The 15,090-nt window shown below is 35.5% G+C and overlaps 2 protein-coding genes across 2 annotated transcripts in view; one reads left to right on the top strand and one right to left on the bottom strand.

The window, feature by feature from the left end:
- LOC138316639 (ATP-dependent DNA helicase Q4-like) overlaps positions 1-15,090 on the bottom strand; it is a 280,275-nt gene that overhangs the window by 189,831 nt on the left and 75,354 nt on the right. The gene's annotated exons all lie outside the window — the stretch shown is intronic.
- Positions 7,902-9,441, top strand: LOC138315438 (thyrotropin-releasing hormone receptor-like). The gene has a single exon (XM_069256467.1). The coding sequence runs from the start codon at positions 7,902-7,904 to the stop codon at positions 9,192-9,194; it is 1,293 nt and encodes a 430-aa protein (XP_069112568.1). The 3' UTR covers positions 9,195-9,441.

Raw genomic sequence — 15,090 nt, 5'->3', positions numbered from 1 at the left:
TGGGTAGTGGGTTCCTGTCCATTTACTTTGTTGGGTTGGGTAGTGGGTTCCTGTCCATTTACTTTGTTGGGTAGTGGGTTCCTGTCCATTTACTTTGTTGGGTAGTGGGTTCCTGTCCATTTACTTTGTTGGGTAGTGGGTTCCTGTCCATTTACTTTGTTGGGTAGTGGGTTCCTGTCCATTTACTTTGTTGGGTAGTGGGTTCCTGGTCCATTTACTTTGTTGGGTAGTGGGTTCCTGGTCCATTTACTTTGTTGGGTAGTGGGTTCCTGTCCATTTACTTTGTTGGGTAGTGGGTTCCTGTCCATTTACTTTGTTGGGTAGTGGGTTCCTGTCCATTTACTTTTGGGTAGTGGGTTCCTGTCCATTTACTTTGTTGGGTAGTGGGTTCCTGTCCATTTACTTTGTTGGGTAGTGGGTTCCTGGTCCATTTACTTTGTTGGGTAGTGGGTTCCTGTCCATTTACTTTGTTGGGTAGTGGGTTCCTGGTCCATTTACTTTGTTGGGTAGTGGGTTCCTGTCGATTTACATTTACTTTGTTGGGTAGTGGGTTCCTGTCCATTTACTTTGTTGGGTGAGTGTTCCTGGTCCATTTACTTTGTTGGGTAGTGGGTTCCTGGTCCATTTACTTTGTTGGGTAGTGGGTTCCTGTCCATTTACTTTGTTGGGTAGTGGGTTCCTGGTACATTTACTTTGTTGGGTAGTGGGTTCCTGGTCCATTTACTTTGTTGGGTAGTGGGTTCCTGTCCATTTACTTTGTTGGGTAGTGGGTTCCTGGTCCATTTACTTTGTTGGGTAGTGGGTTCCTGGTACATTTACTTTGTTGGGTAGTGGGTTCCTGTCCATTTACTTTGTTGGGTAGTGGGTTCCTGTCCATTTACTTTGTTGGTAGGGGTTGTCCATTTACTTTGTTGGTAGTGGGTTCCTGTCCATTTACTTTGTTGGGTAGTGGGTTCCTGTCCATTTACTTTGTTGGGTAGTGGGTTCCTGTCCATTTACTTTTGGTTGGGTAGTGGGTTCCTGGTCCATTTACTTTGTTGGGTAGTGGGTTCCTGGTACATTTACTTTGTTGGGTAGTGGGTTCCTGTCCATTTACTTTGTTGGGTAGTGGGTTCCTGATACATTTACTTTGTTGGGTAGTGGGTTCCTGGTACATTTACTTTGTTGGGTAGTGGGTTCCTGGTCCATTTACTTTGTTGGGTAGTGGGTTCCTGTCCATTTACTTTGTTGGGTAGTGGGTTCCTGTCCATTTACTTTGTTGGGTAGTGGGTTCCTGGTCCATTTACTTTGTTGGGTAGTGGGTTCCTGGTCCATTTACTTTGTTGGGTAGTGGGTTCCTGGTCCATTTACTTTGTTTTGGGTAGTGGGTTCCTGGTCCATTTACTTTGTTGGGTAGTGGGTTCCTGGTCCATTTACTTTGTTGGGTAGTGGGTTCCGTACATTTACTTTGTTGGGTAGTGGGTTCCTGGTCCATTTACTTTGTTGGGTAGTGGGTTCCTGTCCATTTACTTTGTTGGGTAGTGGGTTCCTGTCCATTTACTTTGTGGTAGTGGTTCGTCATTTACTTTGTGGGTAGTGGTCCTGTCATTTATTTGTTGGGTAGTGGGTTCCTTACATTTACTTTGTTGGGTAGTGGGTTCCTGTCCATTTACTTTGTTGGGTAGTGGGTTCCTGGTACATTTACTTTGTTGGGTAGTGGGTTCCTGGTCCATTTACTTTGTTGGGTAGTGGGTTCCTGTCCATTTACTTTGTTGGGTAGTGGGTTCCTGGTCCATTTACTTTGTTGGGTAGTGGGTTCCTGGTCCATTTACTTTGTTGGGTAGTGGGTTCCTGGTCCATTTACTTTGTTGGGTAGTGGGTTCCTGATACATTTACTGAGGCGGGAACCAGTCTAGGTAGTGGGTTCCTGGTCCATTGTCAGTCATCTTGTGGTATGTATAGGGTGATCAAGGAAATGGAGAAAGCTAGGCTGCAGAAGCTAAAATCACAACAGGCAAAAAGGACATAGAAAATCATCACGAAATTAAAGCAGTCGACAGTAGCAGATCCACCTTGAAAGACATTGCATGCTTCAAAATATCCAAGTCTTTAAACTATCAACTAAAATATATATTACATGAGCTAGTGTAACCATCATGCGGTAGAGAATAAGACAGCTTCATAAAGGACAAAATGCTGAGAAAGGAAATTCATCACACTTTTTATGTCTAAAATGGTGTATAAAGTTTATAATGCTACAACAGGCATAAATGTCAATATCTACCATCCACACCTGTCAGAATGTGTGAAAGTGTCAAATTTCATAAACTTAGCTGGCACATGATCCTGGCTGTAAATAGGACTTAAACCAAGACTAATGACATTTCAGAAATGCTGAAATGGCTGTTTCTATAAGAGGTAAAAATAAACAGAGAAATTGAGAGCAGTTCCAATACACTAAATTCTGTTGTATTAACCCTTTAAGCGCTTGTCACCGCAAATGTCATTCCTCTAGTATCGGTCTCGTAATGTTGGTCACCGCAAATGTCGTTCTGTTAACAACCTTTTTCACACGGCTCTTAGGTATTTCCCATCCATGTGTTTATAAATAAAAACGATTCTGATTGGTAGTTTAGGCCCCAAACTAGCATAACAGTGTGTGTGTACTGATACTCTCGGCGGGAGTACAACGATATGCTATGTTGAACAGGCCCCGACAGCAAACGTAAACAATTCGTAAATTTCATCATGGCGCCCGCTTTTGACTCAGACTGGGACAGTGACGAAGACGATAATATTGAAAATATTTTCAATGAAAATAGTGACAGTTAAACTGAATTTAAAGGTTTTGGGCCCGAGTATATTGTTAGGAATGGAGCAGTAATTGCTCACATTGATATGGATGATTTCTCGCCCGAGAATGACGACGAAGACAACTCGGACAAAGCGGAGGGTTGGATGAAATCATCGGGGCCACCTTTGTGTGCCCCGTTTACAAGGGAATCAAAACTTATTATTAATATGGAAAATCAGGAACCTATAGATTTTTTTCACTTATTTCTAAATGACGATTTTTTAAATACTGTTGTCCAACAGATTTATATGCCGACCGCAAAATATCAAGGTCGTCAAGGAAATTACTCGCGTATCTTCGAGTGGAAACAGGTGTCACTCGAGGAGATGAAAGTATTTTTTGGTCTTGTTATAGCGATGGGATTGTCCATAAAACCGATACTTACTGGGCAACTGAGAACGTTATTTTTACTCTATTTTTTGGAGACAAAATGTCTAAAGATCGTTTCCAAAATATTCTCTCAAACTTACACCCATGTGACAACGTCACCTTCATACCTACACATGTATGTAAATTATCGCCAGGTATTATTACCTGCTAATGACGAGGACTCTGATGAAATATCTACCTCCTGAATCAGTCCTTCAGAGAAGGTAAACTCACAAGAAATGTGTGAAATAATAATCAAAAAGTCAGAATTTACAACATCATTTGTTTTATTTCATAATAATTCAACGACAATGTTTCCCTGTCAATTAGAGTTATGATTTACCTGTTCACACCTGAAATTTGAATCAATTAATCACCAAAACTAATTAATTCTATTCCTTGCTGAAGAACAGGAATAAAGAATGATAGTTAGGTGATTTACATTATAAATACTCCTACTTTATGGAATTTTGAAGAAAATGTATTTATTTACCTGTAATTTTTACCTGTAAATCCTTACCTGACAAATTTTTAGAGACAAATTTACCATCTATGTAAACCTAAACATCTACTGAACAAAATTTGTATGTATGTCTATTATTGAAAATGGCATGGAAAAAATGTTATTGAACATTAAATAAAGGTATTCTTAATTTCTGTATTTCTTCAAATTAATTAAACAGTTAATGGGACAGTTCAATGGAGTGAAATCAGCCACATATAACCAGGGAACAAAGTCATACCAAGTATTGTTAATTCCTAATCATACAGCTATATGATCTAGCAGGTACAATGTGTATGACACACTATATCATACAGCTATATGATCTAGCAGGTACAATGTGTATGACACACCATATCATACAGCTATATGATCTAGCAGGTAATGATGACACATATATGATCTAGCAGGTACAATGTGTATGACACACTATATCATACAGCTATATGATCTAGCAGGTACAATGTGTATGACACACTATATCATACAGCTATATGATCTAGCAGGTACAATGTGTATGACACACTATATCATACAGCTACATGATCTAGCAGGTACAATGTGTATGACACACTATATCATACAGCTATATGATCTAGCAGGTACAATGTGTATGACACACCATATCATACAGCTATATGATCTAGCAGGTACAATGTGTATGACACACTATATCATACAGCTATATGATCTAGCAGGTACAACGTGTGTATGACACACCATATCATACAGCTATATGATCTAGCAGGTACAATGTGTATGACACACCATATCATACAGCTATATGATCTAGCAGGTACAATGTGTATGACACACTATATCATACAGCTATATGATCTAGCAGGTACAATGTGTATGACACACTATATCATACAGCTATATGATCTAGCAGGTACAATGTGTATGACACACTATATCATACAGCTATATGATCTAGCAGGTACAACGTGTATGACACACTATATCATACAGCTATATGATCTAGCAGGTACAATATTGTATAACACACTATATCATACAGCTATATGATCTAGCAGGTACAATGTGTATGACACACTATATCATACAGCTATATGATCTAGCAGGTACAATGTGTATGACACACTATATCATACAGCTATATGATCTAGCAGGTACAATGTGTATGACACACTATATCATACAGCTATATGATCTAGCAGGTACAATGTGTATGACACACTATATCATACAGCTATATGATCTAGCAGGTACAATGTGTATGACACACTATATCATACAGCTACATGATCTAGCAGGTACAATGTGTATGACACACTATATCATACAGCTATATGATCTAGCAGGTACAATGTGTATGACACACTATATCATACAGCTATATGATCTAGCAGGTACAATGTGTATGACACACTATATCATACAGCTATATGATCTAGCAGGTACAACGTGTATGACACACTATATCCATATCAAAGCTGGATCCCATATGGTACAATACAAATTCTTACAAGATCCTGCACCTGAAAAGGCAAATACACTACTGTAAGGCTAATTTGAGTAGTTCTAGACGATGCTTTACTGAACTGGTGCCAGTTCAGTCTACCTGGCGTATCCACCACTCATCTTTAATGGCAGCAATGAGGGAGCTATTTGTTGTATACCAAACATTAACCAGAGCAGATATCTGCGGGCAGTTCACAGCAATACCAACTACTCCAACTTTCAAAAGAACAGGTTTATTACCAATATAAACACTCTCTCTGACAAAATTGTCCCTTGAAACTCAACAACTCAACAATGTCTTCCACATCATTAAAATAAATTACCAGTCATTAAGTACCAACTTATATATCTATTAATATTGTATAATTCCTAACATATGAATTAATGCTTCCCAATTAACCAAACCGCGGGGTTCCCTGTGGAACAATTATTGTACACATTAGGACTCCCGAAGGGTTACTCTCACAATAATTAATATACTGCTGTTTTTGGTATCGATTTTGTAACCAGTAACCAGATAATTCTGACTTAATCAACGTTTACCAACATTTATTGGCTTATACAATTTAGATACATGAAATATTGACAGGGCATCAGTGGCGTCTGATCGAGGACAGATCAATTATATATCACCAGAGCAAATTGAAAATAAACCTATAGATTATATCATTGCTGTTGTTACATATTAATTCTTTAAAGGATCGGTCCTTCAAAAGCTCATTCCAGAACTACGATTCCTATAGTATTGCTACATCTTCATTACTTATGTGAGTATGAATATTTCTCTCATCATTTTTATAACTTGCGTTTATGGGTCTGACTATAATATACTTCCACTCCCAAGGTTGTGGAAACGATGGTTGTTTAAAATTGATATTTGTTTACAATTGCATCAGAAGATGAACCTCAAAGCTGTCACAACTTTGTATTATATAATGGTCATCATGATGTTGCAACATTGTCATCTTGACCTTGGAACATAGTCATCACAACCTTGGATCATTGTTACTGTGACCTTGGAACAATTGTCATCATGACCTTGAAACACTGCCATCATGACCTTGGAGTGATGCTGTTATGACCTTGAATCAGTATTGTTATGACCTTGGACCATTGTTTTCATGATCCAGAGCATCATAACATTTGATCATGGCAGATATATATGACCTAGGATCATCTTTATCATGAACTTAAATAAATTCTCATGTTTTTGGATTATTGCTGTTAAGATCTTAGAAAAATGATGTCATATTTCTGTAGCATTTTTATGAGCTTCAAACACCTGTCATAACCTTAAACCGTGGTAGACATGGCCTTGGATTACTGTTGTCATTGTCATGACCTTTGAACATTGTTGTCATAACCTTGGAACATTGTTGTCATGACATTGGAACATTGTTGTCATAACCTTGGAACATTGTTGTCATGACATTGGAACATTGTTGTCATAACCTTGGAACATTGTTGTCATGACATTTGAACATTGTTGTCATAACCTTGGAACATTGTTGTCATGACATTGGAACATTGTTGTCATAACCTTGGAACATTGTTGTCATGACATTGGAACATTGTTGTCATAACCTTGGAACATTGTTGTCATGACATTGGAACATTGTTGTCATAACCTTGGAACATTGTTGTCATGACCTTGGAACATTGTTTTCATAACCTTGGAACATTGTTGTCATGACATTGGAACATTGTTGACATTATCTTTGATTATTATGACCTTGGAGTAACATTGTTATCACCTTGTATCACCTTTGGCATGAATGTGGATTATTGGTCATCATATCATATATCCTTGTTGAGAAGATCTTGGTGCGTGTTTTTTTTTATTATTATATTAGGCAATGTTGTTGACCTCGGATAATTACTGGTTCAATAGTTTTTATACAGCTGCCGATGAATGATCTAACATTTCATTGTAACAAAGTAAAGGACTAAAGTCTTGTAATAACATTGCACAGATCAAATTGTTAACAAATTGAAGCCCTTTTTCCACTCATGTGGCACATTTATGCTACCATAGAACTCCCTTCCCTCATTTAGTTGCTGTGCGGTCAGACATTTATAGTTTCTATTTAAAGGCCCACTAACTTTCCGAAACAGCTTTCGATTTTTGAAATGGAAATATAAAACAAGATTGATTAAATTTGCAAAGTCACAAAAGTTATGAGCTTAACGTTAATACTTCATTCTGAATGATTCAATTAAAATCAATTAAATGTTAATTATCATAACGTGGGTTGATTATGTTTCCCACCGTTGTCCCAATTACCGCATGTTAGTTGACTACTTGACTATATATGACTATAACTGTGCCAGACGGCAAAACAGCGAAATGAATCTTCACTGTTAACATAGATCATGCAGGAAACTTGCATTTATTTGGTATTGTAACCTTTTCTTAGACTATCGATATATATTTTCTTATGGCATCATCATTTTTAAGGAACTTTTAATTTTTGTTTCGGAAAGGTAAGTAGGCCTTTTATTATATCCATGATAGTCATAACATACCTTCTGCCCTTTGAACGAATCTTCAATGTTAACATAGATTACACAGAAAAACTTATGGTTGGTATTGTAACTTTATCCTAGGCCATCAATATATGTTATTATTTTAGAAAACTTTTGATTTTTGGAAAGCATTGGACTTTTAATTATATCCATGATGGTCAACTTGTGTCCTTTACATTTCAGATAATGGCTGAATGTCTCAACAAGAGCCTGGACAATGTAACGATGCCAGCGACAGCCATGTCACCGGATGCCATACTGGAGAGACAGTTTCACCATATCTTCATGGAAGTGGGCGTTCCTACAGTGTGTGCCTTCGGCCTCATCGGCAATGTGCTAAACTTGATGGTGCTCACGCGTGAAAAAATCCACTGTACCCTAACAAAGATGGAGAAATCGGCCCACATTGGACTGATAGCATTGGCGGTGTCTGATTTTATGTTCTGTTTCCTGGCGCTGATGTTCACAATTCTGCCACTAGAGGGCGTGTATAAGGGTCTCACACCAGTGCTTTATTACCATTGGCTGGGACCAAGTTTCATCACTATCTTTATCATCACAAGTACCTGGCTTATCGTTGTAATGGCGGGGGAGCGTTACCTTGCTGTGTGTCATCCATTTAAAGCCAGGAAAATTATATCACTGAAGCGTACCAGGATCACAATTCTACTAGTCTACTCTGTGTGTATAGTTCTAACGATTCCGCTTTTTTTTGAAAAGGTTATCACGGAAACGAGGTGTTATAATAACAGCTTTCGCTACAAAATTGAAAACCGAATTGAATTTGGCGACGATTTTGTGCCTGTTCGTCGAATGGTATGGGCAGTTTTGTTTGATTTCCTTCCGAGTGCTGCTTTGTTATATTTCAACATCTGTTTGATCTGGAAAATTCACAGAGCAAAAAAGATTCGACGTGAAATGGCCCCCGGACATAGCAAAGACATGGTGATCTACCGTCACGGTCGAGAGAACACAAGTATGCAGACGGAGCGCGACTACACACAACTACAATCCATGGTCCATAACAAGTCAAGTGTGGTAACTCGGAATAACGGACATTCTTACAACGTCTCTACAGTGAGAAAGGCTCCCCAAAAATCACATTTCACATGCCGTTTTTCGAGTGCTAAGCTGAAGAAGCGGCATTCAGAAAGTGCCCTGAACAGTGTCACAGCCACGCTTGTCGCTGTTGTTGTACTGTTCCTGATTTTGGTTTCCCCATCAGAGGTGTTAAAGTTCACGTACTCTAAACTGAACGAAGGAAAGGACGGACCAAAATATACCAGCAAGATGATCACTTATGTAACCAATTTCATGCAAGCGCTCAACTTTTCCTTCAATTTTGTGCTTTACTGTGCCGTGAACAAGTCCTTCCGAGATACACTAGCCAGTATCTGTTGTTTCTGCTCAATTCGTAACTTTCATGATCCTGCCACAACACGTCTTCAACAATCAACAGACGTGCATGAATTGTCATAGACAGACAATAGGAATTCATTATAGACAAGAGTAATATATCATAGACAACAAGAATCCATGAGAGACAATGGGAATTCATCATAGACAATAGGATTTCATCGTAAACAATAGGATTCTATCATAGACAATAGGATTTCATCATAAACAATAGGAATCTATCATAAACAATAGGAATTCATCATAAACAATAGGAATCTATCATAGAACATAGGAATTCATCATAAACAATAGGAATCTATCATAGACAATAGGAATATTCATTCATCATAAAACAATAGGAATCTATCATAGAACATAGGAATTCATCATAAACAATAGGAATCTATCATAGACAATAGGAAATTCATCATAAACAATAGGAATCTATCATAGACAATAGGAATTCATCATAAACAATAGGAATCTATCATAGACAATAGGAATTCATCATAAACAATAGGAATCTATCATAGACAATAGGAATTCATCATAAACAATAGGAATCTATCATAGACAATAGGAATTCATCATAAACAATAGGAATTCATCATAAACAATAGGAATCTATCATAGACAATAGGAATTCATCATAAACAATAGGAATCTATCATAGACAATAGGAATTCATCATAAACAATAGGAATTCATCATAAACAATAGGAATCTATCATAGACAATAGGAATTCATCATAAACAATAGGAATTCATCATAGACAATAGGAATTCATCATAAACATAGACAATAGGAATTCATCATAAACAATAGGAATTCATCATAAACAATAGGAATTCATCATAAACAATAGGAATCTATCATAGACAATAGGAATTTATATATACTGACAATAGGAATTCTTTATAGGCAATAGAAATATATCATGGACAATAGTTAATTCATGATAGACAATAATAATATACCATAGACAATAGAAATTTATCATTAACAATAAATGTCTTTCAAAGACAATTGGATTCATCATAAACAATAGGAATCTATCATACACAATAGGCCTTGATAACCAGGTGGTCTTTATACACAAGTAATTTTGTGTTGAAATTGACATTTTGGGACACTGAGAAAGTGATCTTACCAACTCATTCACCCCTAAAATGTCATAATGGACTGGTCACGTCTTTGATTTAGAAGAGTCTAAATGTGACTTCAGGGGTGAATGAGTTAATAGGTGGCCTTTTTACAGAGAATGGCCGCTAAGGCAGGTTTGACTGTTACTATCCTCAAATCTTCATTAATATTTGGAGAATTCGGATTATAATAGGCAATTTTTTCACCCACTAATTAATTATATCACCATTTTAATTCAAGAGAGATTTCTATGACAATCCTATCAATTTTTACGTGTGGGTGATGGGCCCATGATCATGTCATGGTGAAAAAGCTTCTCTATGACTATAGGTATTTTATTTCGTACTTTTTATGTTGAAGAAACATAATCATTCCCCATCTCAAACTTGTAATAATGAAATATCAACCCTTTGGGAAATACATGAATGTCTTGGCAAGTCTTGGGTTGGACATTCATAAATTACTCCTTAATCAGGTTGTAATTTCCTTGCCGTACCCCAAAAGTAGGGGAAAGTGTTTATTACCAAATCTATAGGACAAAATATGAAATATTCATATCTTAAAGTTGCAAGGTCTATGACTTACTCTCTCCATTTGTCATAGAAAATGCTTTTAAAGTGTTCTACATATTTTACTCCACTTCATTAAGTTTTAAGCTTTCCATATTTACTGACTTTTGGAAAGTTTGTATTTGCAAAGTTATTGAATGATTATATTTAAATATTGATCTTTAAAGTCTCAGAGCTGTTCCGATCTATTCCTATCTGTACGGGTATCACCAATGTTGTATGTGATACAATTCGGGTTTCTAATATTACCCCGGCCCCGGTACCCAAAAGTTTTAAACATGATGTTGATATGTGGCCGCTTTTAAAATATATGACATTTCTTACCTTTATCTGTATGGTATGTTGGTGCTTTTATGGATCTGATACATCATATTATGCATCCATATTCACACATTTTATGTTTTACAACAGTTTAATTGTTGAAGTGAAAATTACATAAAATGTAACTTTAAGATTCATGTAATATTTTTCAAAATTCATATTTCAGATTAGAGCCAGTTTCATCTTTATCCCTGGATCCTATTTAGATAAAACAATTAAGTAATTAACAAGCAACAAATATAACTGCCTAATAACCAACCTATTTGAAACGACAATAATAATTTGCCTCTGGTACCAATGTGTTGCTTGCTATACATAAAAATACCTCATTAAGAAAGCTTCTCATAGGTAACTTACTGAAAACAAATTCTTGTAGTCATTATATCAAAGCTTAAGTTTTTCAGACATTTTTTTACGCTATCATATGTTAGGATCGAAGCTGGTAAAACCCAGAATGCTGTGCTGTTTTGCTCCTCTGAGACAAGCTTATTAAATCAATCATTATAGTAATAGTGTTTTCAAAAACATCTTCAAAGTTGTTAATTATCATCAATCTATTTTTGGAAAACTAACGCCTCGTTATGAATGAATTATTAGCAGATTTAATTAGTATATTGAAATAAACTGCTGTTGCTGTACATGTTGAATTGCATCTCTGTTTATATATATATACCACAAAACCTCCACCCCTGGCTCACCAATTTGAATCCCATGTGGGGCAGTTGCCAGGTAATGACCGCTGGTCGGTAGTTTTTCTCTGGGTATTCCAGCTTTCCTTCAATATCTATAACCCTAGCTGTTAATAGTATGTAAATCTAATCACACCATTGTTATATCATATATACTCTATTCATGGAAATTAGCATATAAGGTTCTGTATAGCTTTGCTTTGGAAATACCAAAACACTAAACAACAGGCTGTAATTATACACCGTAAATAAGTACAACAAACATCTTCCTAGAGTTACCCATCATATCCATAATCTATGAAAAGAAATTCTGTTTAATTAGTGTACATATATGCAAAATAAAAAGCTGCAAAGTTAAACTACTATTCTACGCAATTTCATCTATTTTTGTGCTGATATTTTCATGAACACCTGCGCATACAACATATATCTGTGTATTAATGGTGATTACAGTAGCACGACAATGCAGCCATTTTGGTGTCGGATTCGGCACTTTCTTAATACTGTAAACTCAACAATGTCTTTTGATTCGATTAGATTAATACTATGATAGCCTTGAAATTTTTTTGTAGTAATTTCATTTTGTCCTTTTTATGCTGAAAGCTGTCCAAGGATTAAGATCGTGTTTCTGTATTATGCTGATCTCTACAGCTGTATTTTAATATCAAGTTTCTGTTATATTGATTTGTACATGTCTGGTTAAATATGCTTTAGTGGTGAATTTTAAGCATGCAAAAATTGTTTGTTTTTAGTATTTATCATTAATGTAAGTCGTAAATTATCTATAAAAGTAAAGTACAGTTTTTGTCATAATTAGTGCCCATCTCCCTTTCTGTTGAAACCATTGTATTGAAATCCCTATAACACATAAGCCATTGAGTTGAGGTTAGCCATAGCCTAAATAATGACAAACACCCCCTTCCCCTCCCCTTTATAAAAAGATTGTTTCAGGTGAATACAAATAAGGATGCTCCGATCACAATGCATTATTAAATTAATTAGTGTCAATCAATTCTGAAAGATGAAAACAAATTCCTCATAATCGTATTTTTTGTTATGCCAATATCCTTTATGGAATCCTGAATATTGCAGGTGGCTGGGGCCCTTATTACAGAAAATTACATCAAATCTATATATGATTCGATATTTTTTTTACTTGTTGGTAAATATATTATAGTTATCCAAAAGGTGTCTCCACATAGTTTATAATGACTGTTGGGAACGTTATCTCTACAGCAGATCAATTTTGAAATATGTATTGTGAAACATGTGGTCATGCCTTTTTTTTCTTAACATGCTGCTTATATTACTTATGAGTCCTAAAGCTGGTATGATGAAGGATAAATTGAGCACAAATATGGATACCATAATCAACCCTATAAACTCTCCACCACCTATCTGAGGCTACAATTTCACTCACCTTCATTCAAATGTTGATTGAAACTATGAAATCTGTGTATGTTTCTCTAATTGATTTCTTTTGCAAATTGATTAATACATTGTCATTTTGTCAATTTTAAGTATTTATTGGGTTGAATACGGTGCTTCAAATTTCACTACATCATTATTGTGATTTCTATATCATGATTTTTGTTTTCAATTTCACAGCAGAAACTTTTTCCTGAGTGTTTTGAAATCTTTTTATATGCTGATTTCTTGCACATTTTAGCTTCTTGTGTAATTAAAATACATAAAATACTCAAAATGTTTAATATACATCGTTTATGCTAATCAAATGCCAGTTATGAATATTCCTATTGTGTGTATCTTCTATATGTATGTCTCAATCAGTTCATTATGGCAAAATGTCCCATTTGATATACTTAAGAAATAAAATTGTCCATGTGAGATATATATTGTGTACTCTTTACAAAGAACAAATTTACACATACAATGCACCATAAAAGAAGACAAAGAAAAGATCATATTATTTCAGTGAATAGTTAAAGTCCCATTATGCTTTCACCAAACTTTGCTAAAATATAGATTAACATCCCTTATGAAAGTTTCTTCATTTGGTTTCTTTCCAATGATGATAATTACGCCATAATCAATTAGTAAAGAATTCTTAAAAAGTTAAAAATACCTCGTGTATACGTATATGTTCGATACCCGGATAGTAAACAAAACAAGCGTGGCCGAGAGAGAGGGCAGTTTTGAGCAAACGGTGAGCAATACAATGTTCTATAATTGTTTTAGTATATGATACATATTAGATTTCACAGATTATAAATGTGTCCTGTCAAAGTTTACATATAGTTTATATAAAGCTTAATACAAAATACGTATTAATCGAAAAATAGTGGATGTAAATAATGACATGAATACATAGCTAGAGCACAATATGGGGTATTTTATCGTACAAATATAAACACATGGCCGTGTCAATTTTGGTAATGATCGGTTGATTTTAACTTTTACTCTCGTGTAATAATTTGAGATAAATAAAGTATTTATCCCAAACTATATATAAATAAACAAATAGGGCTATATACCGTTACCTGTTGAGATTTCATTTCTGTATAATACGAGATTTCATTTCTGTATAATTAACTGATTAAATGTTTCTTGATTACGTTTCGTGTGGTTAAAAAAAGGATCATCATACATTTCATCAGAGTATGTGTGTATATACATCAAGTATTGATTACTAGGTGCATGCGTCTTAATTATCGTATGGGCATTTTTATATATAGGCCTACAATTTTATGTACATGGGACAAATTAAACTAATCAAAGACTCGCATTTATATTAGTACAAACGTCAGTATTAGAGTGAACTAAGGGGATATAAATATTGTCAGACTATTGGAGTTTCATCTTTAAAAAGACACAACATATATTATTTTAACCCTTGATGCTACCTGGTGGACTATCATTTGCCTTTAGTACGTAATTCTTATGCCGTAGGTACCGTACCGTATACATGTAAGTATTAAAATGGAAAAGGGAATTGAAACTGAAATTTCTCTATTTTCACGAGTGTGCATTCCATTTTACGCTGAACGTGAATTATGTTTGTAAGCATTAGTCTTTTTTTATTTCGGTATTTATATAAACAGGTTAAGTTTAGTGAATGCACCTGTAAGAGAAGGAAAGTGTCAGGTCAGGATTCAAACCTGTGACCTCCGTACAGTAGCCAGATGTCCAACCATCTGATCTACTAGGTCAACTATGATCAACCCAGTCCAATTCTGCTATACAACAATTATTTCTTTTATTCAAAAATGGTTTGGCAACTTACAAATGTTTGA

The sequence above is a fragment of the Argopecten irradians genome, chromosome 2 (assembly GCF_041381155.1).
Source record: "Argopecten irradians isolate NY chromosome 2, Ai_NY, whole genome shotgun sequence".
Classification (NCBI taxonomy): domain Eukaryota; kingdom Metazoa; phylum Mollusca; class Bivalvia; order Pectinida; family Pectinidae; genus Argopecten; species Argopecten irradians.
This window is presented reverse-complemented; position numbering and strand designations above follow the sequence as displayed.